An 11,763-nucleotide genomic window follows, 5' to 3' on the forward strand; every position below is an offset into this window, starting at 1 on the left:
TTTTTCCAGTGATATACAAGTCTCCTTAAACACATCTTTAATTATTCACATACCACATTTATAAGGAAACACTCACTGTTGTATGCCATGACTGAGTGGAACGTCGTGCAGCAGTGGTAAGCGCCTCCCAGTTTTGTTCTAAGAAGGGTATGACATCCCTCTGCAGGCTAAACATTGTGTTTCCTTTCCCATCTTTACTGCTTGCATGCTGCAAGTTTGCTAAAGCTGTTATACACATGTCTCGAAGTTCTGCGTGAAAGGAATGAGAATTTACCTTTAAAGGAAAGTTCATTAAGCATAATGGAAATCTACTGTTCAATTTAATTAAAATAATAAATGAAAATGGCATTATAATACTTACGTGCCTGAGATTTGCGAAAGGCCTCAACACCAGTTGAAGAGCAGTTCTTGCAGGTGAAAGAATAGTTCAGCATAAATGGCACCAGTTTTCCAAGCTGATAACTGATGCAAGATTCATGGAACCAGGAACCACACTGCCAGCACATCAGTTCAACTGCGTTCAAGTTCCGGAGCTTACCACTATAAAGCACAAATTTTTAATGCTGAAACATGAAATCTTGATGAGAGAAATGCATCTAAATTTTTTTTTTTTTTTTTTTTTTTAACAAGTCGGCCGTCTACCACCGAGTTCACTGTTTCCATCTAATTTGTTGATACTGTACATAAACATCCTATGTGGTATAAGCCTACAATATTTCTTGATTTTATTTCAACATTCAAAATATAAATAACTATTTCCTGATTAATCATATAAGAACATGTGAGGAAGTCTCCTCATATCTTACCATGGTACTGTTCTGAAGAATACATATAATTTTATGCACAGGTTAGTGGATGAGTTTGGGAGGGTGTATAAAGGTAGAAAGTTGAAAGTGAACATAGATAAGAGTAAGGTGATGAGGGTATCAAACGATTTAGATAAAAATTGGATATCACATTGGAGAGAGGGAGTATGGAAGAAGTGAATGTTTTCAGATATTTGGGAGTTGACTTGTCAGCAGATGGGTTTATGAAGAATGAGGTTAACCATAGAATTGATGAAGGAAAAAAGGCGAGTGGTGCGTTGAGGTATCTGTAGAGACAAAACAACATTATCCAAGGAGGCAAAGAAGGGAATGTACGAAAGTATAGAGGTACCAACACTCTTGTATGGGTGTGAAGCTTGGGTTGCAGCGAATGTTGCAGCGAGGAGGCCGCTGGAGGCAGTGGAGATGTCCTGTCTAAGGGCAATGTATAGTGTAAATATTATGCAGACAATTCAGAGTGTGGAAATTAGGAGGAGGCATGGAGTTACTAAAAGTATTAATCAGAGGGTTGAAGAGGGGTTGTTGACATGGTTTGGTCATTTAGAGAGAATGGATCAAAGTAGAATGACTTGGAGAGCTTATAAATCTAAATATGAAGGGAAAGGAAGGTGGGGTAGGGGTAGTTCTTGAAAAGGTGGGAGGGGGTAAAGGAGGTTTTGTGGGCGAGGGGCTTGGACCTCCAGGAAGCATGTGTGAGTGTGTTAGATAGGAGTGAATGGAGACGAATGGTTTTTGGGACCTGATGAGCTGTTTGAGTGTAAGCAGGGTAATATTTTGTGAAGGGATTCAGGGAAACCAGTTAGCTGGACTTGAGTCCTGGAAATGGGAGGTACAATGCCTGCACTTTAACCCGTAAACGGTCCAAGCAGAGCTACGTTCACATGTGTAGTGCTACAAAAGTAGATCTAAGTTTTTTTTTACATATTTTCAAATATAACAAAAAAAAAGTAAATCAATTTTTTACACATTTTCAAATATAACAAAAAAAAAGTAAATCAATTTTTTACACATTTTCAAATGTAGAAAAACAAAAAGAATATCTACTTTTTTTACATACTTTCAAATGTTGAAAAAACGTATACATACGTTTAGACCATTTAAGGGTTAAATGAGGGGTTTGGGATATTGGCAGTTTGGAGGTTGACTTTTAAACTGTCATATCTGAGCTCCTCTGCAAAGACAGTGATTATGTATGAGTGAGGTGAAAGTATTGAATGATGAAAGTATTTTCTTTTTGGAGATTTTCTTCCTTTTTGGGTCACCCTGCCTCGGTGGGAGACCCTGTGTCGGTGGGAGACGACTGAAGTGTTAAAAAAATAAATAAATAAATAATCCCCCTTCTGCACTAAATTTACGGCAACAAAAATCAATAAGTGCAGACTACACCCCCCGTAATACTGCAAGTACAGCAGGGCCCCACTTTAACCCCTTCAGGGTCCAAGGCCAAAATCTGAAGTGGTGCTTCAGTGTCCAAGAAATTTTGAAAAAAAAAAAAAAAAAAAAAAAAAATATTTAAGAATTAAAGAGCATATTTTTGTGAAGGTAATAAGACAAAAAAAAAATTCTGATCAGTACTTACCGAGATACAGTGCCAAGAAGTTTGTCCACCAAAATGATGTGGTGGCGGCAACATCGACGAATTCCACATACCAGCATTACATTATTTAGCGGTTTTTATAGTTTTTTCTTTTCTTTTCCAATTTTTTTCTTTTCCTACTAACATTTGGGGCCTGAGAGACCAATACTGTATATAATGTATATATATAAACTCACTGTATTGAACACAATAATCGCACTAAAGTTATTATCATATTATTGTTTACCACTGTTGTTTATTACAATAAACATGCACAAATCTTGTATAATACTAATGTTCTATCATATATTTACATATTTACAATCACTGGACATGGTTTTAGAACTGCTGGGGCTTGTGGAACTCCTTGAAACAAGGCACCATACACAGAGGCACCTTACATTCCTCACACATAAACCGAGTGTCTTTGCGTCTTTGTTGCCGTCGTTTTGTTTGTGCACAGACAATGCATCTCTTTTCAGCAAATTTCTTCTGAGTTGAAGGAAGCTGTATTATGAAATGATCACCTTCCCTCCTCAAACGCTTGGGTATATCCTGAGTAATTCGAGGACCTTGTTGTATAGCAGGTGTTCTTACCTGGTACTTCATTATGAGTTGTCTGACAACAGACAAACAAAATTCACCATACGGTGGTCTGTTGCCAGTCTTTATTTGGTACATATTATATGCATTGAGCATTGAAATGTCCATGAGATGGAAGAAAAGTTTCATGTACCACTTGTAACTCTTACGAACACAGTCAACAAAACCAATCTGCATGTCACATTTGTCAGCCAAGCGCATGTTTTGTGTATAATCAATCACTGTCACTGGTTTTCGAATACGTTCATTAGTCACTTGATCAACTTTGCCACTGTCTTGCATTTCATTACAGTGAATGGTTGTCAACAATGTGACATCTCATTTGTCATGCCACCGTAATGCCATGATGTCATTTGCAGTAAACACCTGCACGTCATCACCATGAGCACCTGCGTTGAACCTGGGCATATGTTTACGATTAGAACGCACTGTGCCACACACATCTGTCTTGTTCACTCACATGAAATCACTGAGTAATGGGCTTGTGTACCAGTTATCGGTATATAATGTATTCCCCCTTACCAAGATAAGGTGCCATCATGTTTCTCACTACGTCACCTGAGATACCCAATAACATCTTGGTATCTTTCAATGTTTTACTTCCCGTGTATACAACAATATCCAACACCAGGCCACTGTCACAGTCACAGAGTACAAACAGTTTTATACCAAAGCGTTTCCTCTTGCTCGGTATATACTGCGTGAATGACAGTCTACCTTTGAACAAAATCAAAGACTCGTCAATTACAACATTCTTGAATGGATAAAAGTATATGCTGAACTTTTGTTTGAGATACATGAAAACATTTCTAATCTTATATAACCTGTCACTTCTGTCAGGCCTGGTTTTGTCAGAGAAGTGCAACATACGTAAGAGTAAGATAAACCTGTTCACTGGGATGATTTCACTGAAGACCGGGGTAGAAATTAGCCGATCTCTGGACCAGTATGCTTATAGACATGAGGCATAAGCATTATTGTTGCAAAAAGCAAATACATTTCTGCAACAGTCGTCTCTTTCCACCAGTGTAGTCTTGACTGTGGTGATATGATCGTATTTGCCATGGTGTACTCAAAATACTTATTACTTTCCCTGACAATAGTTTCCATCAATGGCTGGTCAAAGAATAATTCAAAGAATTCCAGTTCATTGGCCGTGGTTCCAAGGGGACAAGTAGGTAGAATTCCACTTTGAGAGTCATCAAAGTGGTGAGGCTTGGGAGCAAAATTGCGATTTTGCTGCCAATCCCCACATACGGTTTGCTGGTGGATACTGGACATCATAGGCTTGTTGTGCTGGTGGTTGTGGTTGTGGTGGGCTGGTGGCTGACGCTCCGCTTTGTCCTTGAACTGACGAGTCAGCAGCGTGGGTCCCAGCGTGGGATGGTGAGTCACGCATGGCGGTGCCACTACCATCACCACTACCACCATCCACTGATGCCTGTGGTCTATCCATGCCAAGTGTAGCCACATCATCCTCACTATCACTACCTAAAACTGGTGTAGGGCCACGGGATGTACTCCGGGATGTACTCCGTCCCCTGGGCACAGCATAGGGTACACTACCCGAGCGCATGCGGTGGCGAACATACTGACGCTTCACTGGTGAATATGATTCCTCACTATCACTACTCGAATGATCGTCGAGCGCAATAAAATCACAATCCACATCACTATCATCATCATTACCGAAGTCAGAGGCCTGGCCACGCGAAAATATTAGTTTTCTCTTGCGTTGAGGCACAACCGACCGTGAGTCACGAGTGCCCACACCAGAGGTAAAAGGTTGAGGATCATCAGGGTTTTCTGCACTATTATCGATATCCTGGTCATTCCTTTCGGTCACTAACTGATCAAAGCCATAGAATTCGTCTTCATTTCCACTTCCATCAGTGTCAGAACTATCAGATAGGAAGAGGAGAGTCCCAATTTTCCGGGGAGTGAGAGCTGACTTGCGACGAGGCATGGTGAACAAGGGTAACTGAGCCGGCGTTCCCACAATGCTATGCGGGCGCCTAGATTTTTTGTTTATGGCGCACACCCACCACGCAGACCCGTTCTCTCACATGTAGGCCTATGAGCGCTTTCGCACTAAATTTGACGGCGCTAGAATTTTGGCGTAGATCTACGGTTTGGACACTCAACGTGAAGCCATAGATCTATGGGACGGACCCTGAAAGGGTTAAGGCGGTTTGTCTTATGGTGTTCCGCTAACACGGACATTTCAAATTATGACCAAAACTCGCTATACAGTTCCCTCCACCGGACTTTCTAATACGGCCACTGCACCCCACCCAGTTTGTTAACATTCTCCGTGAGTACTCTCTCTCTCCATTATGACTGGAAGCTTTCCGAAATTTCAAGTATATAAATACAGTGGAACCCTGGGTTTTGTCTGGTCCGGTTATCGTACAATTCAGTTTTCGACCACTTTTTTCGGCGAAATTTTCCTCGTTTTCTTACGTCTGCTCGGAAATTGTCCATACCAGATGAGTCCGTCTACCGGCGGAACGTAGCCACTTGTAGTTTGTGACTCTCTCTGCCTTTGTTACTTGTAGAGGGTGGTAGTGATGGTGGTAATGATGGTGGTAGAGGGTGGTAGTGATTGTGGTAGTGGTGGTAGTGGTTGTGATGGTGGCAGAGGGTGGTAATGATGGTGGTAGCGGGTGGTAGTGATGGTGGTAGAGATAATCTCTCCTCCCACTCCCCTCCTCACTGTCTTCCATACGCCAACAAGAATCTTCAATACAGGTAAAAGTGATTTAAATGTTCATTTATCCATTTCATTAGTGTTTTCTGTATGTAAAACTATAGTTATTCTCTATAAAATGAATTTTTTGTTAATATTTTTGGGTGTCTGGAACGGATTGATTTGGTTTATATTATTTCTTATGGGAAATATTACTTAAGCTTTCGTACAAGTCGGTTTTCAGCCGACCTTCTGGAACCTGTACCTAAATAAACTTACACATTGTGCTGGCATGCAGGTACACATTAAAATAACTAAGAATGACTTACTAGTCTTGAGGATGCCATATTGATAATAATATAATAATAATAATACCCAATGATAATAACTGAGGCGCATTAAATGTCGTATGTATATTACGTTAATGTAAATATTTAAATTAATCCATCTATGATATTTTTTGTAAAAATTATACAGCTTTTCCTCACTTAGTGACGTACTCGTTTACCAACGATTCAGACTTACGATGGGCTCTCTGACAAATATGCATACCTAAATAATGTATATTAGAGCTGATTTCCTCTGTTCTATTTATTACAATCAGTACACTACTGTATGAACATTTAAAAATATACCAGAAATGTTATAAATAGTGCAAAGGTGACATTAAAACAATATTAAACATGGTTGACACAAACCCACTACCATTATAATATCCTCCTCACTTAGCGACGAATTCGTTTACCGATGTGGTCTTAGGAACAGAACTCCATCGTTAAGTGAGGAGAGGCTGTATATTAAGAGTGGGTGGGGTGGGATGGGCTGCTCTGGGTGGCCACCATACCTCCCACACCTGACTTACTACAAATAAACACTAAGGTGATGAAGGTATCAAATGATTTAGATAAAGAAAAATTGGATATCAAATTGGGGAGGAGGAGTATGGAAGAAGTGAATGTTTTCAGATGTATTTGGGAGTTGAAGTGTCAGCGGATGGATTTATGAAGGATGAGGTTAATCATAGTATTGATGAAGGAAAAAAGGCAAGTGGTGCGTTGAGGTATATGTGGAGACAAAAAACGTTATCTATGGAGGCAAAGAAGGGAATGTATGAAAGTATAGTAGTACCAACACTCTTATATGGGTGTGAAGCTTGGGTTGTAAGTGCTGCAGCGAGGAGGCAGTGGAGATGTCCTATCTAAGGGCAGTGTGCGGTGTAAATATTATGCAGAAAATTCGGAGTGTGGAAATTAGGTGTCGAGTTAATAAAAATATTAGTCAGAGGGCTGAAGAGGGGTTGTTGAGGTGGTTTGGTCATTTAGAGAGAATGGATCAAAGTAGAATGACATAGAGAGCATATAAATCTGTAGGGAAAGGAAGGCGGGGTAGGGGTCGTCCCCGAAAAGGTTGGAGGGAGGGAGTAAAGGAGGTTTTGTGGGCGAGGGGCTTGGGCTTCCAGCAAGAGTGCGTGAGCGTGTTAGATAGGAGTGAATGGAGACGAATGGTATTTGGGACCTGACGAGCTGCTGGAGTGTGAGCAGGGTAATATTTAGTGAAGGGATTCAGGGAAACCGGTTATCTGTACATAGCCGGCCTTTAGTCCTGGAAATGGGAAGTACAATGTCTGCACTTTAAAGGAGGGGTTTGGGATATTGGCAGTTTGGAGGGATATGTTGTGTATCTTTATTACATATATGCTTCTAAACTGTTGTATTCTGAGCACCTCTGCAAAAACAGCGATTATGTGTGAGTGAGGTGAAAGTGTTGAATGATGAAAGTATTTTTTTTTCGGGGTATTTTCTTTCTTTTTGGGTTACCCTGCCTCTGTGGGAGACGGCCGACTTGCTAAAAAAAAAAAAAAGTAATGAGTGTACTGTGTGTGTATTTTACTTTTTTTATTGTTTTTTAATGCCTAGTACTATTGCTAACTTAATGTGTTAGTGTAAACTTGTTATCTAGCATTTATAAGTGGAAAAAAAAAAAGGGGCATTCCACTTTACAGCAGTAGCCTAGAATGAAATCTGCCATGTAAGTGGGGCCCTACTGTACATTTTTTCCCTCTTTTTCGGGTCGCCCTGCCTCCATGGTACACAGCCGGTGTGTTAAAAAAGATGGCTTACCAATATCCACATGAGGAAAGTCCACCTTTTTCTCCTGCATCCACAACTCCCGATTCAAGAATTTCATTATCATCCGAGTCGTAGTCCATCCTGTACAATAACAAAGTATACTACACTATTAGCAAAATGGGGACATAGTATTACCAAAAAACAGCAACAGCTGTGCAATTGCCAGTTCTTTATACAGTGGACCCCCGCATAACGATTACCTCCGAATGTGACCAATTATGTAAGTGTATTTATGTAAGTGCGTTTGTATGTGTATGTTTGGGGGTCTGAAATGGACTAATGTACTTCACAATATTTCTTATGGGAACAAATTCGGTCAGTACTGACACCTGAACATACTTCTGGAGTGAAAAAATATCGTTAACCGGGGGTCCACTGTATTTGAAGAATTTAGTTTCCAACTGTATAACATCTAAAAATAATCCAGCTTCAAGAAATTGTAAAGAGTAAGAGTACAGTCTCCCTCCCTTCCTCCAGCTTTGTTTTCAGTGTTAGTGCCCTCCTGTTGCATATCTTCTATGGGTCAGATACAAGACTAGGAGAACAATTCAGTAAAGATTAAAGATTCTTTATTTCAGCACGGTACAATGTACAGAGATGGGTGACATAGGAGGGTATGCAGACAGCCCCTTAGTATGCAGAGCATTTCAGATACTGTAAAGTCATAATGACGACTGCAACTGCACGCACGCACGCACACGCACACACACACCACACACACCACACACACACACCGCACACACCGCACACACCACACACACACACACACACACACACACACACACACACACACACACACACACACACACACACACACACACACGGAAAATCTTACAATGAAGCCGAGAAGGTAATGCTACTGTAAACAATGCTCTTGCCTCACACACACCTGTTATCCCTGTTCATCTGGTGTTAGTCGACTGGTGTGGATTGCCTACTGGGGGACAAGATTGAAGGGCCCCAATGGAAATAAGACAGACAGTCCTCGATGATGCACTGAGTTTCTTGGGTTATCCTGGGTGACAAACTCTCTGGGTTAAAAATCTGAATCAATATTAAATTACTATTGTTTTGATGGTACATTGTAGATTTCACAATGCCCAATACAAAGCACTGTGAGCAAAGTGCACAGTATTATTATTATAATAAAAAAGAAGTGTTAAACCTACAAGAAAGTGCATAGTAACCACCCACTCGTGTCACGAGCAAATTTTTACAGCCTTTAACAAAATCTGGGTAGAAGTAGGGTTATGGCATGCAAGTGAATTTGCACCAAGTGATACCAATTGAATTATACCCAATGGAAAATTGTTGGGATATCCTAGGTTAAGCTATCATAAAATATCACTTTTTTTATATCCATAATGATCATATGGGCACACATGTATGTCCACATCTTTACTCTCAGTAATACCATACAAATTTGTAATTGTTTGTAATAAGAAAATCCATTTTCATAAATATAAACATACTTATAAAACCTTAAAATAGCTTCCCTAAATGTATAACATGGGTCCAATGAAGTCATAATATAGCACTTGACTGGGTTATCCAAGGTTAATTCTACACAATTTAATACATGTGCATGCTCATATTATTATTTTGTACCCTCAAACCATTGTACACATTAAATACTATTAGTTTCAAAACTGTATTGTTTATTCATTGGGAGAGCGCTAAACCCGTAGGACTCGTGCATCTCCCTGGGGAGGAGGAATGGGAGGCATTCAGGTTTGATCTAAGGAAGGGAAGCACATGTCCATTTCCTTGGATCAAAAGCCCCCCCCCCCTTGCTTTGCTTCAAGGAACCTCCCTTTGACAGGCTACATAAAAGTGGTCGTCGGGACCTAAGTTTAAGGTTCTCTTCACCTAATAAAATATATAATATATATATATATATATATATATATATATATATATATATATATATATATATATATATATATATATATATATATATATATATATATATATATATATATATATATATATATATATATATATATATATATATATATATATATATATATATATATATATATATAATATATTTATTTACATTATAAATATATTTCAAATTGCCTATAAAAATTGCTATTCTTTTGTATAATAAACACTGAAGATATAAACTACTTGTTAATTCATTCAAACCCAAAGCTGCACTTTTGGATGTATATTTTTAGTAAAAGTAATTTTTAATACGTGTTAATTAACATTAGAGTAAAAGTAGAACTTTCTTATGCAATAATAAGTGAACCTTGAAACACACTGCACGTTATATTAAGAATAATCCAAAGCTTCTAGCGGCTTCTTTAAAGGTAGTCCGCCATATGTATTTACAATATTCTCACATGTGATTGGTGGGTATAGTATGATGTCATTGTTAATATCAGAATTTTCATTGGCTAGCTTTGCCATTGGCCCACGGACTTGCGACGTTATCATTGGTTACAATTCCATGACGTCGTGAGATTTTCTGCGCAACGTCATTGATTTAACGTCCTGCCATTGGCCAGAAGATAATATTGATTTGGCGCCTCAAAGCAAGCTCAACGACGGAGAGTAGACGACGTGCTATGAGTCTGGCAGTTACTGTGGCTGTCCCGAGAGGAACTCACCCTTTCATATACCTGACGATGTGATAGACAACGTACACTTTCTACTTTAATGCACCTATTGCATTATTTGACTGCGAGGCAGAGTGACATGAAGTGTTAACGATGTCCGACGATTCGGGTAAAACCCATCTCTCGGAGGAGGAGTGTCTAAAAGTTCGAAAATGGTGGTGCTTCTTGCTGTCAAGTATCTTCACGTTCCTAGCAGGGATCTTCATAGTTCTGATATGGCGAGTCTTCTCCTTCCTCTGCTGCCGGAACAGGGATCCCAGCGAGTATCAAAAACAACAAGAAAAGGACAAATTGCTAGCGCAGCAGGGAAAGCCCCCTGGCCAGCCCAAGCCCAAGAATCTCATGGAGGGCAACTTTGTCACAGAAGCCAAAGACTGGGCGGGGGAACTCATCTCTGGCCAAACTACAACAGGCAGAATCCTGGTAGGTTCATTTGCTTTTTCACAGTTTCTCACTTGAACTTCCATTGGGAAGCTTAGCCTCCATTGAGGTACGATGGTCGCGGGTGGCCAACATGTACTGTACTGCGATGATGTCACAGTTCGGTATTCGAAATTGCTGTATGACCCCTATGGGTTTTAGAGCTAATTAAAAGTACTTATAATTACCTATACCTAGAGGGAAGTACCTTGATGCTGGTGATGGGCTCTTGATCAAAGGAACTGAATTTACCATCCCCTTCCCTTGAACCTGAATGCCTCCCATTCCCCAGGCTCAAGATGTTTCCTGTAGGTTTAGGGGTCATTTCAAATTCCCAAAGACAAACAAACGTATATAATGTTAAAAAAAGTGAAAGTTTGGTTTTTACATATTTCTACGTTTCAGCTCATTGCTCACAACCAAAAAGACCAGGATTCTATATCAGGCAGTCCTCCCCTCAAGGGAGGTTCCTTGACGCTGGTGAGGGGCTCTTGATCTAGGGAATTAGATCTGTGCTCTGATTCCCTGAACTGAGCCTGAAGACCTTCCATCCACCTGCCCCCCACATGCGCTGTATAACCCTACGGGTTTAGCCCTCCCCCATGATTATAATATGCCAGGCAGTGCAAATCCCTGATGACCCAGCAGTAAATATGTACCCAGGTGCTCAGAGTATTGTGGCTAGCTCTCTGTAGAATGGCAGTATACCTTAGGTAAAGCTGGGCTTTGATGTCACCTAAGGCAGGAAAATATCCTGTGAATTATATTGTATCCAGTGCTAATGATTTCAGTTGAAGTAAGTAAAGCAGAAAGAACGTTATCTTCGGTGTAGCGAATCCAGCTCTGCCTAAATATGCACAGAGTACGGGGCTACAGTATCTTAAGAGGGCCA

General features: G+C 40.1%; 1 protein-coding gene across 7 annotated transcripts in view; it reads right to left on the reverse strand.

The window, feature by feature from the left end:
* Nucleotides 1-10,179, reverse strand: part of ash2 (Set1/Ash2 histone methyltransferase complex subunit ash2) — a 61,924-nt gene extending 51,745 nt beyond the window's left edge. For 2 of the 7 annotated variants that reach the window (XM_070102800.1, XM_070102795.1), the window contains exons 1-5: nt 10,082-10,169; nt 8,714-8,839; nt 7,816-7,905; nt 362-540; nt 77-249 (exon numbers count right to left, since the gene is read on the reverse strand). In XM_070102800.1, coding sequence (XP_069958901.1) covers nt 77-249; nt 362-540; nt 7,816-7,905; nt 8,714-8,730 — 459 coding nt within the window. In that variant the 5' untranslated portion in view covers nt 8,731-8,839; nt 10,082-10,169. Of the gene's footprint in view, nt 1-76; nt 250-361; nt 541-7,815; nt 7,906-8,713; nt 8,840-9,957; nt 10,060-10,081 lie in introns of those variants that run through there. The other 5 variants (XM_070102796.1, XM_070102797.1, XM_070102798.1 and 2 more) reach the window with 5 other exon arrangements.
* Nucleotides 10,180-11,763: the final 1,584 nt, after the last annotated feature.

Source organism: Cherax quadricarinatus, chromosome 83, assembly GCF_038502225.1.
Source record: "Cherax quadricarinatus isolate ZL_2023a chromosome 83, ASM3850222v1, whole genome shotgun sequence".
In the NCBI taxonomy this organism is placed as follows: Eukaryota; Metazoa; Arthropoda; class Malacostraca; order Decapoda; family Parastacidae; genus Cherax; species Cherax quadricarinatus.